Source organism: Neofelis nebulosa, chromosome 10, assembly GCF_028018385.1.
Source record: "Neofelis nebulosa isolate mNeoNeb1 chromosome 10, mNeoNeb1.pri, whole genome shotgun sequence".
NCBI lineage: Eukaryota > Metazoa > Chordata > Mammalia > Carnivora > Felidae > Neofelis > Neofelis nebulosa.
The window spans coordinates 2903944-2925435 of NC_080791.1; the positions used below are offsets into that span (position 1 = coordinate 2903944).

The 21492-nt window shown below is 41.9% G+C and overlaps 1 protein-coding gene and 1 long non-coding RNA gene across 5 annotated transcripts in view; one reads left to right on the forward strand and one right to left on the reverse strand.

The window, feature by feature from the left end:
• LOC131486728 (uncharacterized) overlaps positions 1-21492 on the forward strand; it is a 502029-nt gene that overhangs the window by 320684 nt on the left and 159853 nt on the right. The window lies entirely within an intron of this gene.
• On the reverse strand, positions 3783-21273 carry LOC131486727 (caspase-1). Of its 3 annotated transcripts, XM_058686608.1 has the most exons (11): positions 21127-21272; positions 20262-20528; positions 17903-17965; positions 15649-15903; positions 12079-12188; positions 11070-11243; positions 9723-9960; positions 9049-9213; positions 7765-7874; positions 5958-6061; positions 3783-4234 (listed from the first exon to the last, which is right to left on the reverse strand). In XM_058686608.1, the coding sequence occupies exons 1-10, from the start codon at positions 21131-21133 to the stop codon at positions 5963-5965; spliced, it is 1488 nt and encodes a 495-aa protein (XP_058542591.1). In that variant the 5' UTR covers positions 21134-21272; the 3' UTR covers positions 3783-4234; positions 5958-5962. The 3 variants fall into 3 exon arrangements, with proteins under 3 accessions (XP_058542591.1, XP_058542592.1, XP_058542593.1); XM_058686609.1 differs by lacking the exon at positions 9049-9213 and having other exon boundaries at positions 21127-21273; XM_058686610.1 differs by lacking the exon at positions 15649-15903.

Consider the following 21492-nt stretch of genomic DNA (forward strand, 5'->3'; position numbering starts at 1 on the left):
GTTCATCTCTTGTTTCTTAAATTCCACATGAGTGAAATCATACAGTATTTGTCTCTCCCTGACTGACTTATTTCACTTAGCATAATACATTCTAGCTCCATCCACATCGTTTCAAATGGCAAGATTTCATTCATTTTGATGGCTGAATAATATTCCAGTGTATACATATACTACATCTTCTTTATCCAATCATCTATACATATACTACATCTTCTTTATCCAATCATCAGTCAGTGGATATTTGGGCTCTTTCCATAACTTGGCTCTTGTACATAGTGCTGCTATAAACATTGGTGTGCATGTACCCTTTGAATCAGTATTCTTGTATTCTGTGTGTAAATGCCTAATGCAGTTGCTGGATCATAGGGTAGTTCTATTTTTTTTAACTTTTTGAGGAGTGTCCAGAGTGTTTTCCAGAGTAGCTGCACCAGTTTGCATTCCCACCACAGTGCAAGAGGGTTCCCTTTCTCCACCTCCTCACCAGCATCCATTGTTTCTTGTGTTGTTAATTTTATCCATTCTAACAGGTGTGAGGCGGTATCTCGGTGTGGTCTTGATTTGTGTTTCCCTGATGATGAGTGATGTTGAGCATCATTTCATATGTATACTGGCCATCTGTAAGTCTTCTTTGGAAAAGTGTCTATTCATGTTTTCTGCCCATTTCTTACCTGGATCATGTATTTTTTGGGTGTTGAGTTTGATAAGTTCTATTTAGATTTTGGATACTAACCCTTTATCAGATATGTCATTTACAAATATGTTCTCCCACTTCACAGACAGCCTTGTAATTTTATTGATTGTTTCCTTTGCTATGAAGAAGCTTTTTATCTTGATGAAGTCCCAGTAGTTTATGTTTGTTTTTGTTTCCCTTCATAGAGTTATATATCATGTCTTGATTCACATTTAGGCAATCTCCATCCTTTTAAAACAAAATTGTTTTCTTAGCTATTCCTACTACTTCACCTTCCAAACAAAGTGTATAAATAACCTATTAAGTTCAATAAAATATGCTATTATGTTTTCTTTGTTGTTCTCTTGGGTTTATAGATTAATTTGGGTGGGAAATTGAAACCTTTATGTTTTTTTGTCTTGTAATCAATGGGATTATATATCTCTCACAGTAGTTAAATCTTTTTTATATATATATATCACTCAGGGATTTTTTAAAATATATTTTTCCATATATGCCTTGTGACTATTTGTTTAGGATTATCTTCAAGTATCTTATGTTATTCTCTTCTTACTGCAAATAGAGGCTTTAAAAAAGCAAACACTTCCTGATTTTCTTTGGAATACAAGAATGCTGTTAAATTTTGTATACTGATTTGAACTCTTGCAAATCCAAGGAGTTTATTATTAATTGGAAGAGATTTTTAATGAATAAAATCATATTTTTCAAAAGCAGTAATGATTTTATTTCTTGTGTTCCATAGTTTTTACTTTTGGCTTAATCGGCTTGGAACGCTAGTGCAAAATTGATTAGATATCTTTTTTACTTGTATGTTATATAAAGACAATACTCAAATACTTCTGCATAAGAAGGCTACAGATTTTCTCATATTGTTTTTCCTCTATTTCTATTTTATTGGTAGGCTTTTTATTAAATATATGCGTTAGATTAAGGAATTGGTTTTCTTCCTGTTTTCTTAAGGTTTTAATTTTTAATCTTTTATTTATTTATTTTTTTATGTATATTTTATTTTTGAGAGAGAGGGAGATGCAGTGTGAATGGAGGAGGGGCAGAGAGAGAGGGACAGAGAATCTGCAGTAGGCTCCAGGCTCTGAGCCATCAGCACAGAGCCCGATGAGGGGCTCAAACTCACAAACCTTGATATCATGACTTGAGCCAAAGTTGCTGCTCAACCGACTAAGCCACCCAGGTGCCCCTATTTTTTATTATAAACAATTTCTGAATACTACAGAATGCCTTTGTAAACTTCTTAAAATTATTGCATCTACTTTTTCATCTTCTTTTTTTGAGGAACGCTATCATAAATATGTCTGTTATTACACTGTCACCCCATTCTTAGTGTAAATACTAGTATCATTAAATACTAGTTAATAAGTATTAATATTATTTCAGTTATGGCTAGATTTTCTTTGCTAGCATGCTTTTTAGAATCTTTACATAAATTTAATGAAAAATCAGCTGATATTTTTCTAACTTTTCTTCTTCTGTAATTTTGTTTCAGTTTTGGAGAAGCCTTGTAAAACAACTTAAGAAGTGTACTTCTCTTTTTGATGTGGAAGTGTTTATTTAAAGTAAAGCTCATCAGTTTCTTAGAAGTTTTGTAAGACCTGTCTACAACGATTTGGGTCTATTAACCTTTTCTGCTGTTAGATATGACAAATAAAAATTAATTTCTTGAATTTTTATGGATCCATTCTGCTTACTTTATTGTGTATTAATTTACCTTTTCTGGAAAAATTTCCATATATATCCTGTGTTATGTATGATATTCTCTGTTTTTTTTCTGTATATTTTTGTCTGTATTTATTGTACCTTTGTATTTCTGACACTGTCTTTGTGCTAATTCTGTTTTTTCATTTTCAGTCTTGCTGAATGTCTGTGATTTGATTCGTCCTGTTAAAGGGCCAGCGTTTGCTTTAATGACCTGCTCAGTCCTTTGTTTCCTTACCATTTTATTCGTGATTTCTTTTTAATCTTTATTATTTGCTTACTTCTTTTTATGTATTGGTTTACTATTCTTCTGACTTCTCAAGTTGAATGCTTCGTTCATATGTTTTTCTTCCTTGTTTTTTATGTGTTGTACATCTACACTTGTATATGTATATGAATTATGTATGTGCATTTATTGACTGATTGATTTATATATTTCAATTTTGAGTTGAGATGTGAGGCAGTCTTTCTGCTAGTGGATTTCTAATATTAACACTCAGTAGCCAGAGAATGAGGTGTATATAATATGTGTCTTTGGATATTTGTGATGTGGCTCATGTTTCTACATAGGTAGGCTAAGTCCAGAAATAAAAACATCATTAATCTTTGTAACATTAGTTAACCCTTGCAATTCAAAATTCACTTAACCCCTATAGTTCAGAATCCCTGCCATTCTAGTCTCTCCTTGCTTTGAAGAGGCAACACAGCACAATGGTTAATAATTCTGATTCCAGAGTGAGTCTGGGCACTCCTATCTTGTTGTGGCCACGTGCTGACTGTGACTTTGGACAAGTCAGTTAAGCTCTATGTTGTTTTGTTTCACTGTCTGTAAAACAGGGATGTTGATAATTACAGGGCTGTTGTTATGATTAAATTAGTTACTTATATACAAAAATCCCTCACAATAATCAAAATCTTTACATTAATCCTGACATACAATTGATCTGTATAAATTTAACTATTATAGTTACATTTGATATCTAGAGCATCCTTTTATTTTTTTTAAATTTAGTTCAGCCATGTGTTAAAATATCTATCCAGCATTCTCTGTACACATAGCAGAAGTGGTACATCTCCTTCCATAGTAGTTCTGATGGCCATGTTGCCCAGATTCCTCTACCAACATTCATCCCTCCAGAACTGTGGATGTTGTCTTTTCCATTACTAACACCCCCCTTTCACTTTACTGCCATTTATGCAATTATATTTGTATTTCTCTACAAATACACTGACTTTATACCGTCTTGAATCAAAGCCCAACTGATCTCAATAGCCAAGAGCTTGCAAGGGATAAAATTTTTCTGAAATGTGGAACATGCAGAATCTGAGGAAAACAATAACAAGAAAATTAACTTATGGGAAGAAAGATATATGGGATTAATTTGCTGAAATCATAATAGTTTACTGAGGAAAAAAAATGAGCCCAACAGATCATGTTGATTAAGTAATGAATTAGAAAATTTGTTCTACATCATCATATAGATCCAGGGTTTGAGAGTGTACAAATGGGGAGCTAATTTACAGTGTTGGTCTCCAGATGGGCACCGTCTCCTTTCACCTTGCACTGAGGGCCAAAGTCATGGCCAGCTGTCTTCACCCAATGACATGCAGAGACTATAGGAGTCATTAAGCTGGAAAACCCAGCTTGCTTCTTACACTTCATTTCCAACCAGCCACCATTTTAATTGAAATTGTATTCTCTTTTGGAGGATTTACAGGGCACAGTTTAGTTGTTTTCATTTTTATTGAGATACCAAACGTTAAATGAGTGTGTTGTGCTAGCTAAGGTACTTTTCCAAGTTGGTCAAGAAGGGCTGGACTGCCCATGATTGCCTGAAGGAGAGAAAAAGAACAGAAGGTCACCATAGTAATCCCCAGAGGCCTTTAGTCCATCCCTTATTATGATTCTTTTTTCATCCTCTTCTGGGTACTTTTTGCCACTTCCTTTGGTTTATATTTGTGACCCTTATAATCTGTCTGCTAAAAATACTCACTGTGATCTTTGCCAAACCTGTTATGAAATTACATCATTTCTCTGTGCAAAGCACTTGAAATATTGTCCATCTCACTGGGCATAAAATATGTAAAACATTTACCATGTGACCACCAAGGTCCTTGTGATCAGGCTCCCCACTGCTTTTCTTAGGTTGTTTCAGCCATTTTCCCCAATCTCATCTGCCTCCAGTCTACCATCGTTTTTGCAGTTCTTCAGACATGTTAATTGCATTTCTGCCTTAGGGTGTTTGTACTTGCTATTCCCTGAGCTAGGACACTTTTCCCCCTGCCCATGATACCACAAGGTTCCCTCCCCAGTCTGTCCATTCTTTGTTCTGATTTTATCATTTTATCACTTCAAAGAAACTTTGCCTGATTAATCTATAGATAGCACTGCAGCATCCACCTTCTTGTGTCTCTTTAGTCTCCTTTATCTTTCTTCTTAGCTCTTATCCCTCTCTGACATAGGATATATTTCCTTGTGTATTTAGAGTCTGTTTCCACTCGCTAGAGTATGAGCTTTCTCAGAGCAAAGACTCCATTTATTTTGCTTACTGGTAGGTTACAAGCAACTGGAACAGAACCTGGAACATAGTAACTGCTTGAGAAATGCATCACATCAATAATTCAATCCCCAAATGTGGTTCTACTGAACTAATTAGGCCTTAAAAGCAATTATACTGAGATATCTGTGCAATTATGGAACCAAATTGTCAGAAACCAGAGTATGGGTAAATATTTAAACTACTGAGATAAACGTTACGATAAAATATAATTTAAATTATGTGTCTGAGAGGGATACTAAGAATTGTTTATAATGTAGAATGATATAAAGCTGCTATAAGGGAGTAAAATAATTGTTGGGTCTAACCTTGATGTACCCATTCTAAAGTAGTTTGCCTAATAATAATAATAATAATAATAATATGTTGAGATGGGTGCTTGAAGGGGTTTTGATACTTGAGTAGTATTTGCAGATCTGAGACCACACTCTGAGTGTTCTGAGATCCACACTGTGAGAACAGCTGGAGAACCAGAGTTGGCCTCACCACAAGCTTTACAGTCCCGGATAGATTTCATACTGTGTGATGATGATAGCTCAAAGTAGTGAGGGAGTGCATGCCCTCAGAGGACCAAAGTCCTGCTTTCTCCATGGTCAGCTCCTCTGTGTTCTGTGTTTTCAGGATCTGAGGCACTGTGTGGTGACTGAGCATGAGGGAGGGGAGGGCAGGTAGAGAATGAGAGATGAGTATAAGTAATAATGGAAACGTGAGCACATTTCTATGTTAATAACTGCTACCGTGTGTCCTTCGTAGGTTATTACTTCCTGTCTTGCTTTGGCTTCTCTCACTGATTGATTGACAGATGGATGGATTGTGGAGGTGGAGGTAGGGGCCAGATGCACATTAAGTACAGTAAAAAACAGCAACTGATCGCCAGACTACATCAACAAGGCACACTACTGTGACCGTCTCAGCTGTCAGCTGCCATGGGTCACTGGACCTCACCACCCGTATTACTCTCCTATTCACTTCACCTGCCAACAGCTCTTGATACTTACTATTTTCAATTGCCAGGGAAGAGATAGAAGTATCTTGTCATGGATAGTCGTTCAATGGTGGGCATCTGGGCTCTAACATTTGGTTTTTCAAATGACTGTTGTACCTAAAACCAAAAAGAGGTGCTAGGTGAGGCCTACCTCTTACGAATTCTCAGAAAAGATTTTCCACCTCGAGCCCGAAAATTCTGGGCATGCAGGGTGCTCCCAGGACTGATGAGGCTGGTCCCATGGATAGTCTAATTTCCTGCCACTGCTGCCTTCCCTCTTAAAAGTGACACCCTCTGTCACAATAGCTCTTTATCTCACATACTTTATATTTAATCCAAGGCCTTTCAAACTTCCATTTCCTGTTTTCTGATCTATAGGTCTAATGACCAATTTTCCTTTGGGGTCTGTTCGTGAGAACTCGGTTTCGAGAATTCTCTACGTTCTACATCCACCAGGGCTAACTCCTCAATTTAATGAGACTCAAATCCCAGGATTTTGTTCTTAAGTCTGGAACAATGAACAACTTTCACATCCCCTCCACCAACCTGACCTGAAGTCTTCTGACATGGACTGATCAATGAGATCCTACTTAACCTAGATCGACTATTGCTAGTCTTTTCCTAGAAATGCCCTTCAAAGTGCAGTGTATAAATCCTGTTTGTCAACTTGCTAAGTTCTTATACAGACCCTGACTCATGTCACACTGCAATCTTCTCCAATTTACTAATGGTGTAGCCTTCTTTTTCCATAAGAGTGTACCTGTCCTCTGTGTTTTTGAATGGAAACACAACACACTTTTCCATGTTCTTAATACCAATCCCTTTCTCCCTAAAAAAGAGGGGAGGAGCATATATTTATTATTCATGCATTTATTCACTCAATGAATATTAATTCCTATGTGCCTGAATGTTGAGGTGGTTGGCAAATCCCTGCCTTAATTAAGGTCTCATTTGAGTGAGTGAATGCAGTTGAAAAAGAAACAAATAAACGCATACCCTGAAGGCATGCATGCTTGCGGGAGCTACAGAGGGAAATAAACTAGAAGGAGGACCCAGGTATGTCCTGAGCTGGGGAAGGAATATCACGTCTTCCCTTCTGGACCACTCCATTCAAAGAACGTCTTCTCCTGTCTTCTCTTTCACATATCCTCAGTCTTTGTCTTTACGGATCCTATCCCAGCAATCATCCCTCTTACAAGAGTGTAAATGCTCCACAGCCTTATGTCACATATGTCTCGTTCGCCCCCTTGTTGCCAGGATAGAACCCACCACCAAGTATGCCACCCAACCCTATTTATTTAATAAATTAAACAATGAAAATTAATCTAAATGCCTCCCACTCTTTGAAACGTAAGAACTTAAATCCCATGAGAGACAAGCTTATATTTTCTTTTTTTTTTTTTTCAACGTTTTTTTATTTATTTTTGGGACAGAGAGAGACAGAGCATGAACGGGGGAGGGGCAGAGAGAGAGGGAGACACAGAATCGGAAACAGGCTCCAGGCTCTGAGCCATCAGCCCAGAGCCTGATGCGGGGCTCGAACTCACGGACCGCAAGATCGTGACCTGGCTGAAGTCGGACGCTTAACCGACTTCGCCCAGGCGCCCCTATATTTTCTATTATTGTTTAATATATTTTGATCTCCTGCTTCTACACATTGATATTTTTTTTCTGCATCAGGTTTTAAACACCTAGATGACAAAAACCAGGTGCCACTCTACTTGTGTTTGCCTGACATTTCTGCCACTGTCCCCTGAAAGGCAGATAATAACAAAGCCCTTCTAAGCAACACGTGACTAGAAGAGGAGAGACAAGCTCACCTTCCGAAATACTTCCTCCAGATGAGAGCACCACGAATACTTTTGGAAGCACGTGATGAGTTGTGTAATGAAGAGAGATCCCTTGTTCACGTCTCTCCAAGACACATGATCTAAGGAGACAGGAAGCGGTCACCCTTGGGCTGTGGCCTTCGCCCTTAGGTTGCTTACATTTGTTTCTAAAGCATAGCGTGGTAATTCTCTCGACATGTTGAGGAGAAGCACTTATAACCCTTTTCCACAGAGGGGAAACAAACCAACACACCAAAAGCTAGTAGAGATTGACCTAATGGGGCAGCTCATCAGAATTGTGGGAGATGGCACTGTATTGTTAGGACTGACTGACTTTTTATTACATGCCCTGTGTTCATCTGCTTGAGAGATAACTGGAATTATCACATTTTAAAACAGAGGCAACAATAGAAGCTCAAATGGATTCAAGAATGTCCCCGTGTTTACACAGGTGTCTTTTCACAGATTTCATACTCTCCTTTCACAATATAGCAAATAAAATAGATGAACAGACCCAAAGGAAACTCTTGGAGGGGATCGATATGTTCATGGCATAGATTGTGGTGATGATTTCACAGATACATACTTATCTCCAAACTCATTACATCATATACACTATATATGCATAGTATTTTGTATGTCAATTATGATTCCATAAACGGGTTAAAAAAGATGAAAAATAAAAATTTGCAAATTAAAAGCACTCAAATGTCAGGTTTCTTCAGGTAATTATGTTCAGCTCAAGAATTCTACACTGTTCTATTAGTAGGGTCTAATAAGCCTCCTAGTACCATTTTGTACTCCTCTAACAGGGCATCCAAATCCCTTGCTGGGGTGTGTGATGGCATACCGACAGAAAGTATCAAATGGGAAATACAGAGGCAAGGCTTGCCCTGGATCCCTGGAAAAGGGCAGCCAGTCCCAGGATCCATAAAAACTCTTCTCAAAATGTTGACTGGATTCAATAGAAAACTGAATCCATCATTTATGTTAAAATGGCTTATGGTCAGGGGGGTTCCTTCCATTAGGTTGTTTTAATGTTTGGTGTGCCTTTGACTATAAAGCATTGCACTTATAATAAAAGCACAATTTTAGAATGTATGGGGGATAAAAGAATCTTTATCCCCATAGAACAGACAAGACAAAACATAAAAGACATCAACCCTTAAAATTTACTTCAGGTCATTGTTGCACAGAGCCTGTCTTGATTTTCTAGAATCACTCAGAGCTGGCCTCAGGCCCCCCAATCCCTGTCTGCAACAGAAGGACACGTACGTGGGGTTGAGGAGCAGAAAGCGATGAAGTCCTTCTCCACGTGGACCCTGTAAACGGCGTCGTCCTCTAGGTTGTCACCCACCTGTGAAAGGCTGCTACCCATCTGTGTAGTGCTGTCCATTGGGGCCGCTGGAGAGTCACTGACCAACAGTTCCCCCAAATTTTCTGTGGAGACATCGACTTGCTTCACACTGTACAGCTCCGAGTATGTCTGGTCCAATTACCCACCTCTTTCTTGTTAAATATTTATTCTAACCAGTTTCAGACACACACACACACACGCACCACTCTGCCTTTCTCTCGTGTTGTTGAGCAATGTGCCCACTAATGGTGAGAATGTCATAAAACTGGAAGAACCCATTTGCTAAGACCAACAAAGGAGTTAAAGCCTCACTTGCATCATTTCAGAGAGCAGACTTAGATTTTTCGCTAAATAATTTTTGTTTCCTTTTTATCCCCCCAAATGCCACTCCACAAAACCTAAAAGACCCTGGATTAAGTCAAGTAGAGAGGTGTCAGTTGACAGGGCACATTCTCGTGCTACCAGCCCCCTAGGTGGACTCTCCTAATAGTTCAGTTTGGTTTCTATGGCCTGAATTGGGTCTACAATCATTTCCTCTAGAAAAAAAGTACACATCACAGTTCTCTGCAAACAGCTTCATCTCAGAACTCACCACCTCTGCAGGCCTGGACGATGATGACCTTGGGCTTGTCCTTTAGACTAAGGCAGTTGCGGTTGTTGAAAATCTGGAAGATGGTGTCATAAGCCAATACATCTGGGTCTCCTTCAGCACTGTACTTCGTCCCACAGATTCCACTCAGGATGCCATGAGACATGAACACCAGGAATGTGCTGTCCGAGGACTTGTGCTCTGGACGGGCAGCAAATGCCCTCAGCTCTGATTCCATGTCCTGAAAAAGACCTCCAAGTCTCACTTTGACAGGGACAAGCATTTCAATTAGCCTGACCTCCTACTCCTCATGCACAGTGTTAAGAAGCATCCGTGGCATTCCACGTGCTGTGCCTTCTCCTGGTGGCTGCCCCATCTTCCTATCATGGAGCAGTGGGTGGAACTTTCTGCTCCTGAGGACACTATGTAAACCATCCTCTGGATACATGTTGCACTCGCCTCCCGTCCCTTATGTAGTTTTTCCTTTCCTTCTCTGTCTTTTCTCTCATTACCTAATCAGAGTTTTGTGTCATAAAGGCATCACACAGCTTCCCTTGTAAAACCCATCCCACGGTGCTTAGAATGAAATTGAACCGTGGATGTACGAACACCCTCTCTCGCCCTGCCTCCTCCTCTCCTGGGCTGCGGTCACCATAGTCTTTCTGTGGTGCTCCTGTGCCAGCTTTCCCATTCCGTTCAGACTTGTCACTGGGAATGTATTTCATCCACGCCTTTCTGGACCTGTCTTGTTCCATGCACTGGTGTGCCTCGTTCTCTGTTATCTCCTCAGAGAGGTTTCTCTCGACCACCCCGTCCAACGTTCTTGCTCCCCACTCACCAGTTTGCTCTCATGTTTCCTTTTCACTTGCTTTTGACTCTTTTTGCTCTACTAGAGACACCCTGAAATTTTCTGTTTTGCTTACAGATTGATTATTCTCGCTAAGTGCACCTGGATTGTGGCAGGTGGGAGCTTCCTGTCTCATTCACAGACCTGTACCCAGTGCCAGGAATAACCCCTGGGACACAGTTGGGACTCAGTACATTCGTGGCAAGTACATTCTTGCTAAACGCTCGTTACTCTAGAGTTTTCTGGGCAGTGTTGGGGCCAAGTCCTAATCATCCCACTTTGGAACATGCCAATCACTTTGTTCATTTATGGAACTGATGACAGTTAGAGCTCAAAAGAGGCATAGATTTTACTTTCTCGTACTTTCATTTTATAAATACACACACACACACACACACACACACACACACACGGCTTAAGGTTGTCAAAACATTTGCCTAATATGGTAACACTAATATGAATGTTGAAGACGTACTTGTTTGGGGCAAGTTAGGGGTCCCTACCTTAGCAGTGAGTTCCTCCTTTACGTGCACACTGTAGCCAAGGTCTGCAAGCAGCCTCTTCATCCCTGCAACGTCAAGGTCAGCCCCCTTCCTGAGAGAAAGATGATCGAACGTCGTATTGCATATGATGAGAGCCAGACGAGTGCGATCCTTTCTCTCCTTTATTGGGTAGATCTGCCAGAAATGGATTTGCAGTGAGTTCAGTTTGTCTCCCTCTCCTTTGAAAGCCTCACTCACCAGTCCCTGTTACGTGCTAAGGGCTCATGTAGCTGTCCCAAGCCCTGAACCAGAAGACCCTGCCTTCTTAACTCTTTACAGTGGATTGAGTTGACAGTGGAAAGAATTACAAATTGGAAGTAAATGATCTTTTAAGAGCCTGGAACAGGACCCAGTATATATCTGCGATGGTTACTCAGGAATCTTGAGGGCCCTCGAATATTTCCTACTGTCTCTTCCTCTCTCTTCTCTGCCTGGTCTCATCTTTCTTAGAATTCAAGATTCAGATCAATTTTTGTCAAAGCCGGGAGACACCTGCCAGTGGCCCCGGCTAAAAACGATTGCATCAGTGATCCTTTGCCTTTGGTAACATTATTATTCTGGTACTGGTTTTTGAAAACATAGCAACATACAGTGCTATGCAGGCTTCAATTATATTTTAAAAATATGCATTATATCTAGGATTTTCACTAGAATGCAAACAATTATTACTTGGCCATATTCTCTTATACATATTTTGCATCCATGACTACGCCTAAAATTGTCATAAATCACAAATAGATACTAGAACAAATAGGTGAACAAAGTGAGAAATGTATATTTTATCATGGGGTTGAAAGAGAATTAGAGTCTATGTGAGGCCCCATGATTTCCTCCTTGCCCAAAGCATCTATGGGTAAGATGACCACTGCCCCCACTCCCCAAACTTTGCATGTAGTGCTTTAGGAAACCGTGTATTTCATGAAAACAGTTGTTTCTCTCTTATTCTCTATTTCACGGACGAGCACAGCACCTCTTCAGCCCTCTGTTTACACAGTTTCACGAAGTTTTCACGAGGACAAAGCTTGAGAGCATCTACAGATTCTTCTGGCTCAGCCGGCCCAGGCATGTTATTCACGCTAGCTGCAGGATACATCACATGACATAAATTATGAGATCTGCCTTTGTGACCCAGTTACCACTTCAGAAACTGACAAAGAAGGGAAACTATGGGCAGAAGATTTTTTAACACGTAAGGGTTGTGACTGTATCTAACCTCTAGTGTGAGGAGATGTATTTTGACTAGGAAAGAAGGGGGGGGATTTTTAGTAGAGAAAGAAGATCCACCTGAAAGTGCAATAGTAGATTCTGCTAATTCTGAAGAAAGCGCCTTGATGATTTGGGGTCAAATTTAGCCTTTCCACCTTCAGCAGAAACAGTTTGATTTTTATAGTGGTTTTACTGTAGGGTCCTCACTCATCCAAGTAGACTTTCTATCGTCTCCGAGCAAGAACATATTGAGCTAATATTTATTGGAGGGCTAGCCATTAGAAATGTAATTGGGCCACCTGTGCAAGTCAGAATTTTATAATGTCCATGTTAAAAAAAAAAACTAAAAAGAAACAGATGACATTAATTAATATTAATTGACATTAATTAATATTAATTGACATTAGTACTAACATTAGCACTACATTTTAACATGATATGTCCAAAATATCACCCTTTCGGCACGTGTCAACCAGCGAGGAGTCAGGCACCCAAGCCAGGTATGGCTAGTGGCCGTCCTGTGGGACGGTGTGCAGTTTTGAGCCCATTCTTTTTTCATGCAATACACCCCAGACACGTAATGGGATCTTGAAGTGTGTACCATCCAGCTGTCACTTGGCCCAGACTCTTGACCTTTCCAGAGGAGACAGGCCTCGGTGTCTTGTCGCCAAGTTGTGAGGTCAGCTATGTAGAGGGTCACTGCTGTGTAGTAACTCTAGGGCTGTGTCCAGAGACTCTACTGTGCTCTGGTGACATTTGCCCCCAGGTTGCTGAGTAACTCGTGCTCAGTTTTCAACCAGGTTTAAAAATGTGAGGAAATCCCTCCTCCCTTGTGGAGAAGTTTGTCTCCGGCTCATCCTGACCCACTCCCTGGAGAAATGTAGTGCTCTCAGACCCCGCTTGGCCTCACTTGACGGAGATTGTGCAAGACACTTGGAAAGTCCAGAGCTCCCCGCACCCCAGAGAAATGAGGAAGAAGAATTCATAAACAGAATGTAGAAGTTTGCCAAGAGCTATTTGAAAAGGAAGGATTTTGTCTATGAAATTGGTAAACCTTTGTGTTCACTTACATGAACGAAGAACACCTCTGATTTTCTTTTATTTAAATGAGAAAAGCAATGTTACCCTGTATAAAATTTTCGGTTGTTTATATTCTACACTTTTTTTTTTCTATTTCACTCATTTGTTTCCATTAGTTTTTAAATAATATTTTTCTGATAAATGTCTTTCTAAATGCTAAAAACCTGGAGAGGCAGCAGATTACAAGTCTTTAAGGAAACCCAGCTTTCTGAATCTTTTTTGAACAGTGACACATGCTCTTCCTTTGTATTCCAGAAGATTCTGCCAGTGGGAGGACATATAGGGTCCTGGGATAGTCTCTGGTCAGAGTACGTTTTCTCATCAAAAGAGTTCTCGGTTTCCAGATTGTGCCCAGCTTTGGCGAACACTCTAACTTAACAAATGTTGGCTCCTAATGACCATTATGTATCTACAAATAGATACTGTGTTTGCAGATGAAACTGGGAATAGATAGGATTTCCACCTGATATTTAATGGTAAGGTTGGCATGGAGATGAATCCATTCAATACCACATAATAAATATTATAGTGCAGCCTGCTTCCCAAAGGGAGTTCTACTCACCTAGCAGCACATTGGAAACAAATGAGAGAATTACGAGTTGAGATAAAAATTTCAATGTGTTTGTCTTATCTGTTACTTAATGAAATGCTCCGAGAACCCCTTAAACTGATACAAAAAGAGAGGGTCTGGTACCAGGTAAGACAAAGCCATCCCTTTGGGAGGCAGGAACCCAGGTAGTTATTTTTTTGTAGGAATAACCAGTGTGTGGCACGTTAGCCTGCCCAAGTGTAAGCTTGTTACACGAAATGAACTAGCAGCTTGGATTCCTCCTCTCCTCACTCCCCTCAGTACCATGCTAGGAACCCTCAGAACCCTATCCATGTCCAGAAGGCTTGGCCAATGTCCAGAAGGCCTGGCCAAGGTCTTTATGTCCTACAGAAGGCCAGCTCGCCCAGCTTCCCCACCTGCCTGCATTCTGGGATCTCTCTGGAGGCTCCGTGTGCAGAGGGATCCCATGGAACCCCTGTGCCTGCCTCCCACCTGCCATGGATTCGGCTGACGGCCTAATGTATTTTCCATTTAATGTGCATTGTGATGCCTGGAGTTGCTAAAATTATTTTGAAGCTCCAATGACTTCGGTTTTGATTCCCATTTGCTGAATTTTCTCTGATTTTTTTAAAATCCACATTGTCTCCATTCCATGTCAGATTTAAGGGAAAGTAATAAACCTGCCGAGGGTCCAATTTAAATATTAATGAGGACACGGCCCAGACCACCACGTTGGACGTCCATCAGACTGGCGTGTGAGTCCTGCTGGTCAGGGGCACCCCATCTGCAGAAAGGACTCTTTGAAAAAACTCATTTGCTATAGTGAAGTCTCTACAATTTCTGTTATCGTTTGTTAATTATTGCTTATTTTTATTAGTATATTGATAAGCTCTGGTATGCAGGACTGAGAGTTCAGGTTAAACACTGTCGTAAATTAAGTGTGCCACTAGTGACCTTGGACCCGGCGAGATTTGGGCTCTAGTAATATAATTCAATGTAGATCAGAAGTTTTAAAATGTCCTAATAGATTGGACACGTTATAGGTGTTCTCCTGATCCTATTTTGTAACTTGCAGAAATGAGTGAGCCCTAGAAAGGTCTAAATATCAGAAGCAAAATCATAATTATGATAAGTAACATTTGTTGCCTGCACATTCTTCATTTGTTGTATTCATCCTGTATTAATTACGTGCCTGCTATGTGGCTGGCACTCTGCTGAGAGCGATTACTCACTTGTGAAGAAAACACTTGTGCTCTGGGTGAAGAGACTTGGTGGATTATAATCCTGCATAATCAGAAGGGAACCCTGGAGAAGAGTGACTGTCTTAGCACAGAGGTTACCAAAATTGTCACCATTTCAGAGATGCTGAGACTGGTGCCCAGGGAGGGAAAGAAGCTTGAATGAAATCACAGAGTGTCTACAGTGACAGGACCTGGGTTCAAGGTCAAATATCCCTCACTGCAAAGTGTCCACAAGTACCTCTTTCTGAGAGCAACGTACATGTAAAGACTTGGCTTCTTAGCTCATTGGGGATTGGATCCCTGCCAGCAAAAGACAGGATGGCCTCCAAAAAGACGACAGGTTTAGTGAAAACCACATTCTAGTAATGAAGGATGGCAGGATTATAGAGGACCCTGGAGGGGCTTTGGAGGTGACTAGACTCCAGAAAATTTGAGATGCCCATTGTAAGTGACTTCAGTTTACCTTCTAAACTGGTAGAATGCTTGTCCATATTAAGGAAAGTTTGGACAATGGCTTGACCTGCCTCCTTGGGTTTCTGACGCACTGAGTTCAGAAAGACCCGGGGCTTGTCTCCAGGTTTGGCATCATGAAATTTTTTCTTTTCTGCTTCCTCCAATTTCAGGACATCTTTCTCCACCAAGTCTTGCAAAACGCCAGTAAGGAGCTCTTTGCCCACAGATTCCAAAATCTTAAATGGGTTTTTGTCGTGTTTGTCCTCTGTAGGAAATACAAAGACCCCTTCAACTATGGGCACAACTTAGAGTCTTGCTCTGTCTCTAGAAGGTTCTCCATTATGGGAAATAACCCTGAAAATGCCTTCTGACTATTTCACCATCTACCCCATAAACTACCTGTACTCTTGCACTGTACCTGTTGAGTTCTCTCAGCCCATCAAATTCACACTGGGCCCATGGGCTAGTATTTAATGGCTCATCACCACCTAAGATGAGGGGAGTGGCTTCTCATCTCTCCTCTTTGACCCTGGGCCTAACGCTAACTTCCCAGCCATGTAACTTCCCAGAAGTTCCCTAACATAACTTCCCAGAAATGTAAAATGCTTTTACATTTCTCTTTCTCACAGTGATGGTGATGGCCCATTTGTAATATCTGCTCCAAGGAAAGTCCATGCTGTTACCTACAGCTGTAAATTTGTTTCCACTAGAATGTACTATCTTTTCTTTCCTCTGTATGTAGTTTCCTTGGTAAAAGCACCATGTCTTTGAATCCACATCTCATTCCCACATCTTTGTGCTTCAGATACTGACAAACCTGCATATGCCTCCCGAATGTATAAATTAATGAATAAATGAGCGAATGCATCTAGAGTTCTAATGTTCTAAGATCTTGTCTCAAAAAGAATTCTTAATTGAAAATAATCTGATGACTCATCTTTCAGTATGGTAGATTAATTTGCTACTGTGTGGGATAGCGTTCTATCCCATCTTTGCCGAAAGGGGTAAATGTAGTGTCATTTCCATCCCAAAATTTTCGGCTAGCTTTAATCTGATGGTGGAAATTCCTAAATACCTATCTTTCATATTTCATGTACTTTCATAAGATCATTAAAAGCAGGAGCTTTGTGGGGCGCCTGGGTGGCGCAGTCGGTTAAGCGTCCGACTTCAGCCAGGTCACGATCTCACGGTCCGTGAGTTCGAGCCCCGCGTCGGGCTCTGGGCTGATGGCTCAGAGCCTGGAGCCTGTTTCCGATTCTGTGTCTCCCTCTCTCTCTGTCCCTCCCCCGTTCATGCTCTGTCTCTCTCTGTCCCAAATAATAAAATAAACGTTGAAAACCTTTAAAAAAAAAAAAAAAAAAAAAAAAACCAGGAGCTTTGTTTGTCCTGTTCGTTACCTAGAGCAAGATCTCTGACACAATTGGCATCTGTCAAATATCTTTTTAATCACATGGTATACTAGCAATTGTGATGAAATGAGTCAGTAAAATAGTATTTTAACTAACATTTACTGCATGCATCCTGAGTCAGCTACTATGATGGCATTGTACCTATGAAGAAGTGAGACACTTCCAAATTCCTCATAAAGCTTAAAGTCCAATGGGGGGACCTGGGGGAAGGATGGATTTATTTTTATTTTTTCCTTTCTTTCCTTTTTTTTTTTTTGAAGACAAGAAAAGTATAGTAAATGGCTGAAGAATCCTAGGCCACTATAGGAATAGGGGTTCTGAAAAAGAGTAGTAGAAATAAAAGCGGAGAGCAGGGTCTGGATTTGAGAGAGGAACCAGTAACCTTGGCCGCTTCTTGAGTGTCAGAAGTGAGGAGAAAGAAAGAACTGAAGATGATTTCAGGTTTCTGGTGTGAATGACTGGGTGACAGTGGTGTCATTAATCAGGACAGAGGAAACTGGAGGGGAAGGAGGGCGGGGGGAAGGGTGACCAGTTAGGCTCGGGGCGCAGAGAGATAAAAGCTGTCTGAGGGAGCCATGAGAGCATATTTCAGTAGGCACTAGAACAGGAAAGTGTGGTGTTCAAGTGGGTAGTCAGGTTTGGGACACAGGTTTAGAACTTGTGAGCATAGACATGTTAGTAAAGCTACGGGGATGGCCTCTGCTAAAGCACGTGGATTAAGAAAAGAAAAAGGCATCAGATCAGTTCATGAGAATTACCCATTGCCCTCGCACCCTGAGGTCATCCCATGAACCTGTATATAGTTAACATCAAGAAAGATGCAGTTCGATGTTCTTGCTTTGGAAATACCAGTACCTGGAAGAGGAGGAAACGCTACTTCAGAGTCCGTGGTGTTCTGAGAATTTCCAGATTGTGGGCCTGAGGAAAGATTAAGGACATTAAAATAGTCATTTCTCATGTCTCAGGAATCTTGGCCAATGTGATGGAGGCTCCCCTTTGAAAGTACCTCCTGCAGGCCTGTTCAAGATGCGACTAGCTGAGAACCACACCCACCACCGAGAAGCAAAAGCCTATACACCTTCGTGGCAGAACAGATGAGTCTCTGAACGTGGCTCTTTCTGCTTTCTACGATGAAAGACAGAATCAGATGTAGCATCAAGAGGTCTCTTACTTTATAAGTTTCACGGTGGCTCCTGGGGTGACCCCTACTGCCTACCAGGTGTGTGCAAGAAGTGTCTAATGCAGAGCCGGGCCGGGCTTTAGAGATACCTAAAAAGGACAGGCATCTGCTCGTGGACACTTAACTTTGCCAAGACGTACCACAGCAGAAAATCAGGACGAGGTGACCTCCTGGTCGCCCCTCAATCAGTGTAAAGTCAGTTTCCCAAGTATCACAGAACAAGAGAGTGGCCAAGCCAGGCTATGAGTGCAAACCTGTCTTCGTTATCATGCATAGACTCTTAATCAAGTATGCCACATAGGGCACTGCACGATAACACAGGTGCCAGGATCCCTAACCACCGCCTCAGTTGCAGTATTCGGTCGCATAAAATCACTCAACATATTAGTAAATCCTCTTCGGTAACTTTTTTGATTGTCAATTTTAAAGATAAGAATTTAATTGAAATTTGTTTAAGGTTTTATAAGGATCTCAGTAGAACAACACCCACCCGAGAAGCTTATTCCAAAAAGTTTAAGAATTGGCATAAGCTGACAATTGAGAAATACTCCCAACTCTTTTTTTCATGGTACCTATTGGAGACCAGATTTCCATCTACAAACGGTGGTCCATTTCCCTGCTGTGAATGGAGGACAGCCGCAGGGAACCCCATAAAACTTCAAGCCCAAGGTAGCACGCTTGGCTATCCCACCCATCTAGACTGCTGGAGTAAATTAACCATCAGTAACTTCAAGAGCATTTTCTGGAGGAGGCCTTTTATGGTAATAGAAAGTCAGTCTTCTTATGACCAAGAAATTTCTCTTAGAAGGATCTCTCCCATTAGAGTGCATCCGAAAATTACATCTAGTTGTCATGTTCTATGGGCCTAAAAAGATTGGCAGAGAGATGAGGGAGAGACAAAGCCCTATACCCCTCACTGAGGAGGCACCATGGGACAACTTGAGAGGCACACCCCACACATGGGGAGTCACAGTGGGTTATACAAGTGCCTCTAGGGTCCATGAACTGTGGATGGAAAGGAATGGGTCAAGGATGAAGGCTTTGGCTATTCTAAAAGTATTCTGGGCCCTTATTGTTATTTGTTGGTTGTGTCTAATTTGGGGGATATGTTAAATGAAAGAGTTACTGAAAGATAAATGAGAAGTTCATTACTCATTGGTAAATGCTTGCTGGGTCACTCAGCAGGCATAGGCTTCCCCCAAGCCCCAGGAGAAAAAGGCTTCTCATTTTCAAAGAACATCTTCTCTTTCTAAATGGCTTTGGCATGTGCAAGAGAGACCAGGGGCTGGACTCCCCTGGATCTCCTGTGTTTGCTGTGGGGAGGGACTAAGTGACCACAGGAGGGGCTGCTCAGATGTCTGAGCCCAGGATTAGGCCCTCAGAAGGACTGGAGGTCGGGGTTTGGGGAGGCTCACAGAATGGTCTGCAGCCGGGTCCCACACTAGTGGACAGTCTTACTTCGAAGAAGGTGGGAGGGGGTAACTAGAAGACAGAGTCCACTTAAAATCTTCACTTTTCTGTAAGCGCTGAATTTATTCTCTGAGGGCTTCACCATCACCGAAATACATTTTATTCCTCCTGGAGAGCACAGTTTTGGAGAGGGGTTACAAAGTGAATTTGATTACAGACCTGAAGTTCTTATGTCACATGACTATGTTCCCTGGACTTTAACGAGAGAGAGAGAGAGAGAGAGAGAGAGAGAGAGACAGAGAGAGAGAGACCTTGGCTGATTAAATGCCTTGCCAGGGTAGCTGGAGAATACAACATGAAACTTTTCAGGCTGCTCTCATGAACTTCAACAAATCAGCTGCCACATATTCCAGATGGGGAATGAGCTTCGATCCAAAGAAGGCTACTGAGGCCAGGAACAAAAAAGAAAGAGGAGACACAGAATAGAGCCACTGATAGAGAAATGGGGCCCCGAAGCCAGAAACCAGGAAGTTGTCCGCACACTAACACGAGCAGGGAAGAAACCCAGTGTCAGGCACAGACGCAGGGCCTACATGAACTTCGGTCTGAGTCATTGACTCTTACTTGAGGAGAGCCCCAGCGTCTCTGCAAGGTGGGTGTCTTCCTCACAGATGTGACAGATAACGATCTGGCACGCCCGTGGCCCTTTTCGCAGGACGCTGTCGATCAGCGCTCGGGCCTTATCCATAACTGTAGCGTTTTCACACTTCACTCTCTCCATCTCCTCCTGGTTCAGCACATTTTTCTCAAAGAGTTCATCCAGCAAGCCGTAGACCGTCCCCATGCTGACGGAGTTGATGAACTGCTTCCTCTTGCCCTTCAGATCCTTGTCTGGTAGGAGAACAAGCATTCGTCAAGTCACAAAAACGGGCTGCCTGCCTCTCGTGTCAGTGGCAAGGGGTCGCCTACTTTGGGTTGAATCAGTGGGACGCCCCCTCCAGACAGTGCAGGAATCCTCCAGTCACGCACACCTGTCAGTGCTCCCTGGGCCTTGCCCGTACGTGCTCCCCAGACGGCCTGAAATCACACTGGCTCCCTGCCATTCCTATCTGGAAACCCGGCATGGTCCTGACATGCCCCGTGTTTACTCAGCCCTGCATGGGAAAATAAAGAGGCAGCACTGTGTTCTCCCATTCCCTGTGGTGCCCACCCTGGGCCGATCCCGCACCTTCTACCAGACCGTGGCCCTTCGAATTCAGTTAGGATTGCAAAACCACAGGATACCAGTAAAGCCCCAGCTCCCTTCTGGCCCTTGCCTTTCCTTTCTGCAGGCTGTGGAATTCTCTGGAACCCCTCTCCTTTCCCCCTGTGCCCTCCCCCCTGCCTCTGTGCCCTCGCCCTCAATTCTGATCACCTGAACATTCCTAGAAGTAAAAGCCAAAACTGTTTTTCCCCAAGAGCTGTCCTTTTAAGACAGTGCACGACTTACCGGCCATGGCTTTTTCCTGTCAGCCTCGGTGGTATGAAACCGAAAGCATTTTCCACCTTCCTTTTAGCAGGGTGTGTACATGTGTTGAGAAATAGCCACTGTTCACGCATTCGCATCCTGTTTTGTTTTCCTCCCCCCTCTGCTTCAAGAGACAGTCAGTTCTCTGAAACTTAGACTGCATCGGGGAGTGTATCTTTGGGAAATTTCTTTCACTTGCACTTGGAGAAGGTCGGAGTAGGAAGAGAGGGGGCTCAGAGAGCCAGGAACCAGTGGGAAAAGCTGTATACAGTGAAACTCACACAGTGCAGGCTTGCCCATTCATTAGGAATCAGCAAGTGTGATGGGGAAACGTAACTTCTGCTTTGG

Bases quoted from the DNA above. Each gene is read 5' to 3' on its own strand.
- LOC131486727 (XM_058686608.1), bottom strand. The intron at 11,244-12,078 runs GTGCTGTGCTCG...CATTTCTGGCAG, and splicing joins GTAAACAGAGGGCTGAAGAG to ATCTACCCAATAAAGGAGAG. The intron at 9,961-11,069 runs GTAGGGACCCCT...GGTCTTTTTCAG, and splicing joins AGGAGGAACTCACTGCTAAG to GACATGGAATCAGAGCTGAG.